The 13916-nt window shown below is 35.4% G+C and overlaps 1 protein-coding gene across 11 annotated transcripts in view; it reads left to right on the forward strand.

The window, feature by feature from the left end:
• Window positions 1-13916, forward strand: part of DLG2 (discs large MAGUK scaffold protein 2) — a 1739579-nt gene that overhangs the window by 1018582 nt on the left and 707081 nt on the right. For 5 of the 11 annotated variants that reach the window (XM_045557225.1, XM_045557226.1, XM_045557227.1 and 2 more), the window contains exon 1: window positions 5997-6305. The exons of the other annotated variants lie outside the window; for them this stretch is intronic. In XM_045557225.1, coding sequence (XP_045413181.1) covers window positions 5997-6305 — 309 coding nt within the window. Of the gene's footprint in view, window positions 1-5996; window positions 6306-13916 lie in introns of those variants that run through there. 11 annotated transcript variants of the gene reach the window in all.

A 13916-nucleotide genomic window follows, 5' to 3' on the forward strand; every position in this document is an offset into this window, starting at 1 on the left:
ATGGAGTATTATTCAACCATAGAAAAGACAGAAATCCTATCATATAGCTACAACATGGGTGAATCCTGAGGACATTATGCTAAGTGGAATAAACCAGTTACAGAAGGACAAATACTGCATGATTCTGCTTATAAGAAGTATCTAAAGTAGTCAAATTCATAGAAATAGAAAGAAGAATGGTGGTTGCCAGGGACGGGAGGAGGAGGAAATGGCAGTATTGTTAAAAGGGTATAGAGTTTTAATCATGCAAGGTGCATTGCTATACAACCTTGTGCTTATATTTAACAGTATTGTACACTTAGTATTCTCTGATACACTCCTTTTATATTCTGTGATTATGCCTTTGGGATTATATCATTTTAATAAGAATATGGCTTTGGTGGTTGTAGTTTGGGATTGTCTCCATGTTTCACCATTCACTGGCTTTTGGCTTAGGGAACCAGGCCCCTTTTTGCATTATTCAGCTATAAAGGGAGAACACTTGAAAAATCTTGAGAGAGAAGCACAGCTGTCAGGAAGTGCAGCTTTTATGAATTAATATCTTGCTAAAATAAACAGAAGCTGTTTCAGTTTCATTGCTAAGACCACTAGCAAATTTCTTCAAAAAAATGAGTTAATACACTTATGTCACTCAGCCACACTAAATGTTCCATTAATGTGGTGACCTGAAGAGCACATTGCTATTTTGTTTTTCAAATCAAAGTGCTTATTTATTCATTTTACACTGAGTGATAGAACACAGACCAAAATACCTATACCTTCTTTCTTGTTTGATTTATTTTAACAAATATTAAACACTTTATGCTGAGTTCAGAGGATGCAGCTATAAAAACGAGAGCCCTCTTTTAGCCCTACTGGAGATTACTTACAGTCTGGTAGGGGAGAAGGGCACAAAATGAGTAATCGAGTAATTTTTATTGTATATATAATTATGCTAAGTGTTGTAATAGAGAAGCACGGGTGATAAATGAGTGCTTGATGGGAGAATGATATGATCTATTCTGGAATGGGGGCCAGGTTTCACAGAATGCTTTATTGGGGTACTGCATTCAAGTTGAACTCTGGAGGTCAGGGAAGACTTCGGAATTTCTGAGTGGAAGAGCCTTAGGGATGGCAATCAGGTTAGAAGTGAAGTCTGGAAGACTTGTTTTGGAGCTGTGCTGCATAATAAGCCCACTTTTCTCTTTGGATTTTGCTGTGTTTATTTAGGGTGGCTTTTCAGAGATTGCCTCTTGATGCACCTTACGGAAGAGTGAGTAGGAATACATTGTGTGAAAGTATGGAGTGGAGAAAGAGCATGCTCAATGGCCACAAGGGAGGACTGAGTTCAGGTATTCAAGGCCTGTGTGGTTAGGGGAAAAAGCAGGGGGTGAGACACAAACAAGACTGGTAAAAGCAGCAGAGACCAGATCGCAAGGGCATGAGTAAGGGCCATGCAAGCCACTTGAAAGATTGTGCCATCTCTGAGGATAAAGATCCCTATAAAATGGTACTTTATTGACTGGTATCAAGCAGAGTAGGATCTGATCACAATTGCATTTTAGAAGGAGACACTCTGGCTGCTATGTGAGAATGAATTCTGGCAAGGGTGACAAGATGCCAGACACCAGTTAGGAAGCTGTTTCACCAGTTGTACAGAAAAACAGGCTCTCATTTTTGCAACTGCATCCTCTGAACTCAGCATAAAGTGTTTAATATTTATTAAAATAAACAAGAAAGAAGGCAAAAGTATCTTTCAGTGATCATAACAATATAGGTATTCTGGTCTATGTTCTACCGCAGAAACGATGATGGCTTAGACTAGTGTGGTTGTCATGGTGATTGAGAGAAATAGACAAATGTGAAAGGTGTTTACACAGACAAGTATACAAATAGTGTATAGCATGACTTAATATGCTAAGGGGATCTGGAAAGCTTACAGAAGAAGTGACAGTTTAATCTTCAAGGATGAAAACAAATTTTTTGTAGCAATGTAGTTCATCACTTAGATTCACTTGCAAATAAATGCATATTATAAATGATTAATACCTTTTTACTAGTGTTCCTTGTAGAAATCTAAGAAATGTCACATAATTAGAGTTCCAATTTCTGTAATAATTTTAGTGTATCAGAATATAATAAATTTACATTTCCTGAAAAACACTATATTATTTAGCCTTATCACTAATTCAGATTAACTCTCTCCTCATCAACGCCAGCCCAAATACGAGCACGTTAGTGAGAATTTGGTGATAGTTTAAAACTTTTTTTCTATTTCCTAAAATCTCTGTATCAATTAAGCAAGTATCTTTCCACAAAATTCCTGCTTGTTTTTTTCTCATAAGATTTATGATTAAGTTGGTTTAAGTATTTTGGAAGTAATTTTAGAGTCTAAAAATCTTTATTCTTGATTCTCTCATTTTGAAAGATAAATGTGCTTGGATATGGAGATTATCTAGGCTGAAGATTATTAGATGTAGAAGAATATTGATTTGTTGGCATTTATAAAATCTCTAATTTTTGTAGTCACAGGAATAGACTGTATATACTTTTCAAATCAGGGGGGATTATATCTACTACTTCATAACATTTTATGATTATTTGACTTATTACTTGTGGGTGCTAAAGGGCTTCTGCTACCCAGTCATCCTTTAGCAAGCACTTAGCTCTTCTTTTGTAATTAATATTTTCATATCCCATATGCATACAGTGCCTGAAGGACATTTTATCTAGAAAAGAATTTGTGTTTTAGTGCAGTGGAATTATTTAGTTATCCATCGTTGCTTTTTAATTTTTATTAAAAATATCAAGCCAGGATATTAGTTTTAAACCCTGGCTTTAAAAATAGTGGTTGTTCTATGGAGTCAATGTCAGGTCAAAGAGAGTTCAATAAGATAGATGTCATCTAGGCATTGCCCTGTGCACCATCTGCCCATGTTAAATCGCAATGATAAGTAGGATGTGTACTTGTGCATTGCTAATTCTTGTTTGGCCAGAATTTGATGTCATCTCATGGTCATTACAATCGTCCAATTAGATTTGATCAAATTGGATTATCATTAATTAGTGAGTCTGTCTCATTGTACAGAGGGCAAGTTTGACATATTTATATGTTTACGTGGTCTGTCCTCAGACTTAAAAGCCAAATGTCATGTTTGAGAAGAAAAATCTTTTTGCAAGAGAGGGGAAGACAAGAGTCTGGAATTACTTTATATGTACTAAAGTGAAAAACTAATTTCAATATAGTCTTGTTATAAGTTTAATGAAAGCTTTATGTGGTCTTAAAGATCTTTGGAGGAAAATAACATTAGTTGTGAAACATATGATACTTATTTATCTATAAAGAATTGACATGCTAATGTTATTAAAACAGAAATCCCATGGCCTTTGCAATGGGAAGAAATATCTCATTCCAAATAACCCATTCATAACAGATTTAGGTCCCTCTGAAGATTTATAATATCTTGAGTGGTGCCCAGCCAGAAAATTTTCTCTCTCTTGCTGCAAACTGCACACACCATTACAAAATTGTGATGGATTCACACTGACTTATGCCTATGCAGATTGATTCTTATACTTGAGAGGAAAATAGGTGAGAACAGGACATGTGTTCCCTGAAGACACCAGTGGGCCTTTGAGCAACGATATCTGCCTGAAAAACTAAAGGAGCCACCATAGTTAGATACAATTGAAGGGAGCCAAACTTATCACTTCCTGACTTTCTCATTTGGGAGTGATGGCATTGCCATATCACATCAAGTCCTACTGTATAGCCATGCATCATGGTGACACCAGACAAGTCTGAAGTTCTCTAGGGTTTTATTTGACCCAAAAGTTCTGTCGAGCATAATATCTTGTTCTAGAATAAAAAGAGAGGGAGGGAGGGAGACGCAGAGAGACAGAGACAGAGAGAGAGAAAGAAAGAAATAGGATTTTCTGCCTTTTCTCCCATGAAGTACAATATGGTGATCTATTTGCCTCAATATTACTGTCTTTAGGTATTGATCTTGATTCCTTGATTCTCTTTCAGGAATAAAGACCATTAAGTCTACTATTATTTCTGCCTGACAGTTCAAGTCGTAATATTTTTTTGACAAATTTCTTTAACAAGACCAACCCAAACCAGAACTGAAGTTAACTTTAAAAGAATAGTTTATGTTTCTGTAATATTGCTGTATTAAATATCATCAAAAAAATTTAATCATGTGGGAGGATAAATGTATATTCATTCCCTACTCTTTCCTTCCATTTATACATGTACCCAACAATCTATTCATCCATCTCCCTCTCACCAAATGTATGTATTTATTACTTGCTATGTGCTGTGCAGTATGTTAGATACTTGGGGGAAAATGGTCAATAACATAGACCAGGGCCTACCCTTTAAACTTCTATACATGGATCATTATTATTCAACAAAGGTGTCTGAATGCCTTTATGCCAGGGACAGCACTTATATCAGCCTCTTGTGTGGAATTTAGAAAAGGACCCTTTTGGGGAGAGTGGAAAAGAAGATCCTGCTGCTTCTTTTCAGGATTTTTAAATCTAACAATGATTTATCCAGGGAGTCCTACTGTTCAAATGTATTACTTGTTATAATCTTGGCCCTTGCAATAAGCATCTTGGACACTCAGGCAAAAATGAGGTCTATACTGCCTCAGTACCTGGTCAATCCCCTGAGAAGGTGGATCTGATGGTATCTGATGGTCTGTAGATAAAATAATTATATCATGGGATTATATCATCTTCATTTGGTCCCACATAGATGGCAACTGGCTTCACAATAAAACCAAAATTTGTTCCTCAGGAATCTGTGATAAGGATAGACATTTTAGCAATAAATATGGAAAGTTTCAAACAGAATAAAAATTCTAAGTGTTATGGTAATTAGCCTTTCCCTTTACTGAAAATACTACGTATGGATTCGGCATGCATGCTAAAATTTTAAAACAATCATCTTCTCTTTGGAAGGCAATTGCTTTAAATTGGATAGATTTTGTTCATTTTTCAGCGAAAGAATTTGTAAATTTTGTTTTTGGAAATCAAAATATTGCATGGCAGAATTGAATGCATCTTTCACTTTAAAGCACAGATTCTCTCTGTGGTGAATGTATTTGTTGTGGTCAAGTATTTGAAAGGAAATCCTCAGAATAATTTGGGGTATGGAAAAATTCTGTTAAAAAATAAGCCAACCCACCACTTTTGAATGTTGAAAATTGCCTTATTTTGAATGAGAAAGAACTAATAATTATTCACAGCATAAAGGAATTGTTGGGATCATAACATAATACATAATCATGATTTAAAATAAACTTCCAAATTTTAAAGGATTCTAGTATAATGCAGTGACCTCGATGATTTTTCAAAATGAATTGATGTTCTTTAGAGTTAATATTGATGCTTTTATATAGTTACCTCATGATTTTCTCTGTGCCTTGGCAAATATCTCTGTAGATAAGTGATTCCTGTAAATGTTGAAAATTCCTTTACAGGTTAACTTTCTCATCATTTTAAATTACTTATGCTATAGTATTTCAGCCTACATGCGTCCTTTCTGGAAAGAAGTGTCCTGCTAGTCTGATAAGAAGTTCTCTTTCCTGAGGTTTGTATTTTGTGTGGGGATCAGCAAAGCAAGAGAAAAGTCAGAATGCCAAATTGCAAAGAGTTTTCTTTGCTGTGGGGCTCCATCCAAAAAGGGTTTGTAACACAGTGTACAGTCTTGTAGCCCAGCTGTGTGGAGCATTGATTGCTTCTGCCTAGAGCAGGGATACTGTCAAGTTGCTCTGTGAGTTGAGTCATCTATTGACAAAGAGCTACCAGCCCGCAGATAATGCTGTGCGGAGCTGCTCTCGCTGCTCCCACTGCTCCCACGATGCACTGCTTATAGCAGCTGTCAAAGATACTGAGGGATCCACGGGGGAAAAAAGACTTTTACAACTGCCTGGAAGAAAGGGGTGTGAGGGAGGAGACATTTCTGTGCAGAGCTGACCACAGGAAAGAGTAGGCATCAGTGCAGTATGAATGCATACCTCACCAAGCAACACAGCTGCAGCCGGGGGTCTGATGGGATGGATGCCGGCAGGAGTGCGCCCACACTGAGCAGGGATGCCCACTGCGCTTGTGGCTGGCAGAGGAACTCTCAGGGGCTCGGGTACAGTTCTCAGACCATGCCCTCCTCAGGACCTGGGGGCCCAGCTTCAAACAGGACCAAGCTGGTCACCTTATGGGACAGTGTGCGGAAAAGCCCCCACAAGACGAGCACCAAGGGCAAAGGGACTTGTGGGGAGCATTGTGCCTGCCCACATGGGTGGTTCAGCCCAGCACAGGTGAGCCTTTTCCTTATGACTTTCCCTTGAATATCAGAAGAAAGTGACAGCAAGTTGTGTAAGAATAGAATGGTTTGGAAACTTTACCGAGTCCTGCTTGCTGACTGGGTACTCTGTTTGGAAAATGTTAGGCCAAGAAAACCTGTCATTTTCACACATATTTGTGGGCTCACACCTCTGGGTAGCTTGTGAAAGTCTAGGGATCTTGCACTCAGTTTTTTCAGTGACTTTTCACCAAGTTTGACTTCTCTAGTCCTCGGATTTTACTATTCTGTATCATAGTCTTTTAGCAGCACTTTTATTTCAGATCATTTTAACTTTTGTATTCTGTCTAGCCTATTTTTCATTATTATTATGTTAAAGAATAGGAATAAAAATGAATTTTAACTGATTTTTCCATCTCTTTAAAGTTAAAAGAACATTTATTTCTTCATCTATAGAAAATAGTGATTTGGGGTATGCTATTCTAATTTTACTCTTATAAAATTGTATACTTTTTCAGTAATGGAGAGGAATATTTGTTTATATTAAATAATTAATTTGACAAACAAAAGGAATAATTGGAAGCAGGGTAGAGGGTTATTACATTTAGAATAAAAAAATGAAACATTTAATTTATTCATAGAGAAGCAATAAGGTTATTTATTATTAAAAATTATAACTCTAATTTTACTATAATGCATTTCTAAAGTAGATGTGAAGGTTCCTTTAAGTTGACTCCTTGCTTATTACAGTCCCCAAACTACTAGCATTTTATCAGAAATAAAATTGACTCATTTTTTCTGTCTCCATCCAAAGGAGAGAAAATGACTTCCTGCAAATGCTGTAAAATATAAATAAAATGCACCTGTGATCATTGTCATAAATATAGAACAATGACTATTCTTAAATATGCATTGAAAAGAAAAAAACTTGTGTCTGCAGAAAAATATTCTTTCTCAATTTTGGTATGATTTTGGCTTAATTGAGAAGTAATTATTGATCATAAATAAAATGTTATGAGAGGTATAGAGAACATTTTAATTTTAATAATAGTTTTAAAAAAATACCTCCAAGAATGTCATATATCACTAGCTCTTAATAATATAGTTACATATATGTGAACATATATATGGCTTTTAATGCATTGACATGAAATTATAAGCTTAGCTTAGAGTATCTCAGCATCTTGATTTAATTAAGGAACATATTATCATTTTAGTATTAAACTTATTCAGCCTAACATTCAGAAATGCAGTTTTTTCTTTAAAGTTAACATGCATATCACCTGAATAAACAGTCTTGACAATTGTGAAAACTCTATATACTCTTTAACAAATAAATTTGCTTAAAATATCTTTAACCTATATCTACATATTGATTACATTTAATTCTTAAGGCTCTCATAGGGTAGGAAGACAAACTTACTTACTAGCATGTAGTTTATGAGTTATTGCCCAGAGTAGAGAAAGCAAACTTGCTTTATTGTTATTCTTTTTATCCAAGATGTCATATACTTTTCATAAATGGTAATTTCTCAAACCAAAATCTTTAATGCTACATTATAATAACTACACTCTAAAAATCTTTGTACACTTCTCATCAACTGAGGGAAACTTTTCACTTCTTTGGTTTTTAACAAAGTCAGCCTCCTACTTGCCTGAAATTTATAGCCATTTCATGCTTTAAAGGATTGAAATAGACTCTATGCACTGATAATTAGAGGTCCAATGACATGAAAAGGCAATATATCAAGGCAGCCACCATCTCTCCTTACTCTTTTGCATACACATTTCTATATATTTTTTCTCTCATTCACTTGTGCTTTATTATTGGCTGGGAATAATAATGATTGCTAAATATTGAAGCTATGGTACCATATCTTTTAGAGTTTTCAATGTTGTAACACTCTTCTTTTACTTGACCTTTCCACCTTTTGTCCCCTCAGTCCTATAAACCTACTATGCTAGATCGATCAATCTCTCTCTTCACCCCATGCTTGTACCCTTTCAAATATATTATTCTGAATAATTGTAATGTATCTATACATACATATATATTGATTTTAATTATGTATTCAAATATCTCTAGATTATCTATTTGCGTATATTTATATGTATACACACATATTAAAATTAAAATTCTATATCACTCCTAATTTCTCACCTGCAAAATATTCACTTGTTCTTCCAAAGAGTGCTTCATTCTCTTATGAAGTGTTTTTCATATAAATTATATTTCCTTTACTTCTAGGTGCTCAAAAATACTGATATATGTGTATCTATAGATCTGTATTTATATATACATCTATAGCATATACATATTTAATTATACAAATATGTGTAAGTACTATATGCCTATTCATATTATCACAAAAATAAGGGTATATGTGTCTCTGTGTGTATGCACGTGTCCCTTAAAACTAAGCCTGTCTTAAGAATTTTGTGATATATTGTTTAACCCTTAAATTAACTAGAGAGATCCTGTGAAATATTGTAAAACCAAGGTTGGAGGCTAATTATACTAAATATTAAAATCCTTGAAATTAAAAAAACCCTCCTTTTTATTGCTAAAAGAGTAAATAAATAAAATCCTTGATAAAGCAGAAAGAAGGATGGTGCATGTTTTAGAATAGCCCAGAGGCCCACATGTGGTACAGAACGTGCCTGAGGGCTGTTTAGCTTCTGGGAGCTGGGATCTTTCCCTCAGAGATATTTGCTGTATTACATGGAAATCAGCAGTGTGATTTCCAGCTGCTATAATAGAGGACAATCATTGGTCATGACTTGAGTTCTTCCCAAGGTTCTTTGGCAAACTCCTATTATTTGGGATACTGTGTACTAACAGGACTCTTTCATTATGTTATTCCTCAGGAGGTCTAAAACCTAGTTTTTGTCCATTCTCAAATAAATTTTTACTCCATTTGGATCTATAGAATTAATATAAACATAATTATAAGTAAAAAATGGAGAGTCGTTGTGTCTAGAAGTGAGTTCTAGAATGCACATCTAGGATATTAGTGTCAGCCTTGGGATGAAACATGCCCATTGTTGCAGACTAATCTAGGGAGGCAACATGGAATATAGACTTGGAGACCATAGTTCTATACATTTGTTCTTCATTCATGGATTCTTCACTTTCTGAGTGCCTACTATGTACTGCTCTGTCAGCCCCTGCGGATATAATAGTAAACAAAGTAGATATCACCCCTACCACTATGGAGCTTACAGCCTACAATGGCATATAACATTTAGCAAATATGTCATGATATACACAGAATTATATCATCATAAATCATAATTTGGATGTGAAAAAAATTGTATGTTTAAGTTTTTGAGATTTTCTTTTGTAAAATGTGTATAAAAATAATACCTCATAGGGTTGTGGTGAGGAATGGTTAACATATTTAGCATAGTGCTTTCATGTAGTAGAGGCTCAATAAATATTTGTGGAATAAATGAATGAATAATAAGTCACAATAAATACTGGCTATTATTAATCTATTCCTTGATTTATTATTTTTGGTTGGCTGAGAAGAGAGGAGAGATGAATCAGTGAGGGCTTTCAGAGAGGTGGAGATTCTTGGACTGAAATTGGACTGGATCTTACAAAAACTTTGTAAGTGTTTCTCAAGTGGACAGATATTTTGAGCAGAAATAATAAATATGGAAAAACAAGTAACACCCTGGTACCTGTGTGGAACTGTACATAGTTCTATCTGCCCAGAACATTGGGCCCTAGAGGACAGGTTCATTAAGAGAGGAGCTTGGAGTGGTGGGTGGAGCTTGGCCACAAAAAGCCTGGTTGGTATTGATGAGCACTCCATTGGGTTTGAGTACCTACTCAGCCATTCTCTGTGCATTAGACTTCACGGTCAATGAAATCTTCTGGGCCTCACTTTCTCTGTTTATAAGATAACCCCAAATCTCTTCCAGTGTTAATATTCTGTGACTCTGTCAACTGAAACCCATTAATTATTGGAAAGTACTTTTGAAAGGATTTGTGCTTTAGAACCAGACAGTCCTAAATTTGAATTTACTAGCTCTGTGTGACCTTATTTGCTTACCCTCTCTAAGCCTCATTTTTTCCCTCTGTAAAACTTGGGATAATAAAGTCATGTTGCAGGTAAATGAAATAAAAATTGAAAATATTCCATATAAATATCCCAGCATGGCCTTTAGAACACAATTATTCAGTAAATGGTATTTATTATTATTAATGGCATCCAAATATGTTTTTTAACCTGAATAACTTATTACACAGCAAACTAGTTTTTAGTATTGTGTGCTCTTTCATAAGAATTTCCAGTTTGTCTACTGAATTTTTTGATGTATTACTTATAATGATAAAGGCTAGGCTAGGCAACTGTCCAGAAACTTTTGGCATACAACCACATGATGCTGATGCTGGGGTGACATTATGTCCTTCAAAGTTCTCAGCAATTTACAATTGTGCACACTAAAAAAAAAAATCATGTAAAATAGAATTGTATCGATGACGTACCATTCCCATAAATTTGTATTCAGAGGTAAGGGGATGTCAAAAGATCTTCCCAGCAAAATCCTCAAGAACAACTGCATTTGAAGTGTTTAGCCAAGCTCTGTAAATCTCCTCTAACAGTTTCTTTGCAGCAACTCCAGAAAGAGCAGTTTGCAGCAATTCGAGTGCAGAGGACTTTTTAGTCCAAGAAGTAGGGTTGCCCTAGGCTGAAACCTCAGGCTCAGCTTATGCCCAGCCAGAAACATCTGATACCTTTTTTTTAACTCTGTACCTGTTTTGACTGATTCCTTCCAGAAAGAGAGCCCCTTACCAAGGAAAAATAAGACATTTTAGACTCTGGCAAATACCAGCAGACCCCAGGCAAGGGAATCAGAAGAGAGCAAGCAATATCACAGAAGGAATTAAAGTTCTAAGCCTTCCTGTGGGGGACGTGATGCCACTTGGTCAACACTCCTGGCACCCATATTGCTCGATGCTGACACCAGCAGAGCATGCTCCCTAGGGCAGTGCAAGCAGACGCAAATCACACAGGTGGGAAAGAAAAGAGCAAAAGTGAGTAAATATTTATTGAGTCCTCACAATGCTCACAAAGTGTAAAACACTGCTAGGGGCTTTACATTATTCATTTCTTTGAATTTTCTCAATAACACCAACAGAGTGATATCGTAATCCCCAATTTACAGACGTGGAAATTGAGGCTAAGAGTAACTTGCTTATGGTCACACAACTGATAAGGGCAGAACTTGTTTCAAACGTAGTTGTACATGACTTCCTTATTCTTTCCACCGCATCTTACAAAATGACCTGTTTGAGGTATGCTGGGAAGTAGAATACCTCCCCAGAGCCCTCTATAATTCTCTAATAATAATTTCCTTAAGGGATTGGAATGTTTTACGTGGCTGAGAGTACTATCTCCCCCTTGCATAATTCTAGATTTACCCATTCTACTTCATTTTCTGGTCTCAGGAGCCCTCAATGAGTTGAGCCCCTGAAGATCCTTTCCCTCTTTTATCATGGTTAAGAGCTGTGCTGATCTGAAGCAGTTGAAGTTGATTCCCCAGCATTTCCCAGCATTTAACACCAGAATAAGATGCTTGCTTTTAGAAAGACCTCATAATCTGTGTTACTTGCAAATTGGATTCACTTTTGCAACATTTTTGGTAAGGAATTGGGGACAATATATTGTAAACTTAATATAAATACAAAATGAAAGTACATGGAGGCATTATCTGTCTTTAGTCCAAGAGCATCATTTCACATTGCTGAGTGTTTGTGAATCTCATACAAATGTTCTTTCTACTTAAGTATCTGTCATGCCAAGAATCAGATATCTTCCTTTGATCCCACAATCTCCATTTTCTATCCTCTTCCTTTTTCTGATATTATTTGATCTGTTACAAATGTAGCCTCGGCTGATTTTATTGTCCTCTATTCTGTACTCTACTTTGTTCCATTCTTTTAATTTACAAAAAGCATATATATGTTTTATTGATACAATTATTGCAGAACTGTATGGGAACTTAGTGGTCATCTAGTACATTTTCCAAAGGAGAAACTGTAGCCTAGAAAAGTTGACAGACTTGCTTAAGGTCATTCAACTTGTAGCAGAATTGGTCCATGTCCTTGAATTCAGAATTGAGTTTTGTTTTTACTGTTCAAAGTTGTCCTTTCTCTCTTAGTCCTTGTGTGCTCATCTTCATGAAAAGTGATTATTGACAGAAAGTTATTTGGCATACAATTCAGACCAGTGGGGGCAAAAGAGAGGAGAGCCACTAGAAAGTATTTTAGAAAAGCAGGGAGGAACTTATGTGTTGTTAATGATTGGGAAGTGATACTGAGATTTAGGGGAAGAGGGCCAGGGATGCTAGATGCCCTGTAATGTGCAGAGCAATCCTTCACAACAAAGAATTGCCTATGTACTGAACATTTTTTAATATTCCACTGGACATTCATGAAGATTAACAAAAAAAGTTTATGATTTCTAAACCTAAAATCAAACTCAGTTTTACAAACAAATACAAAGTACTTTTTTTCAAGGATTTATGATGATTTACAACCCATTGGATAAAAAGAGAATCTATGAGACCTTAAAGATATAAATAAATAAATAGGTGAGAAGAAAATAGTCATTAAACTTTGTAGGACTGTAACTCCTGTGTAAGTCAAGGGACAACTGTACTTTGTTCTGTTAGTAATTTTATCAGTTGTTCCCCATTTCTGAAGATCACCTCCTTACAGTCATGCTGTTCCTCATAATCGTCACCAATACATCTCTCATGTATCAATTTATATTTGTTGATTTCGTCTGTAAATATGTGTTGGTGAAAGGATCTAGAACCAAATATTTTAAACTGGTAGAAACATGAAATACAGGAATCAAACCAAATGTCATTAATAAAGATTTTTATGCCATACCATATATTAATTTTTAAAGCACAATAAGAAGCCTATTTTTTGAAAATTACCTGACCTTATTTATTTTGGAATTTTTTGTTGTTTTCAGTATTACTCTGATATTGTTCCAGAGATACCAACACTCAGCTTCCTTGTGAGTCCTTAGGTTGATGGGTTTATTTTATGTTTATCTGTTATTCCCCACTTTCTATCAAACGGTAGAACTTTGAAGTACTAGGAAATCAAATATATACCTTTACATGAGAGGGAATTCCAAACAGGGATAGATAGATGACAGATAGATAGATAGATAGACAGATGATAGATCGATAGACAGATGACTCTCTCACTGGAGTGTCCAGTATAAAACAGGGTATTACTGTAACACTAAACTTATAAATAAAGCCCAGTTGATTTGCAAGTATATGACACTTATATTTTCTCTATTTCAACTATCGTCAATTTTCCTTGTTTCCTTGTTTCAACTAACATTGCTACTTATACTAACATTGCTAACATATACAAATGGTCTGTTACTACTTGTTCTAGCACTAATTTATAATCTAGTATTTATCATATGTCTGCTCTTTTATTTTCCTGTGCTTCCTGTAAGGAATGGTATCTGGTCTCTTTATTCCACTTAAATCCAAATTTATTCATTGTAAGTATATGCAAGCATTTGACTGCATCAATACGTTGTCTAGTATAGTTGGGCTCATAGATTGCTATATTGAAAAC

The sequence above is a fragment of the Lemur catta genome, chromosome 7 (genome assembly GCF_020740605.2).
Source record: "Lemur catta isolate mLemCat1 chromosome 7, mLemCat1.pri, whole genome shotgun sequence".
Taxonomy (NCBI): domain Eukaryota; kingdom Metazoa; phylum Chordata; class Mammalia; order Primates; family Lemuridae; genus Lemur; species Lemur catta.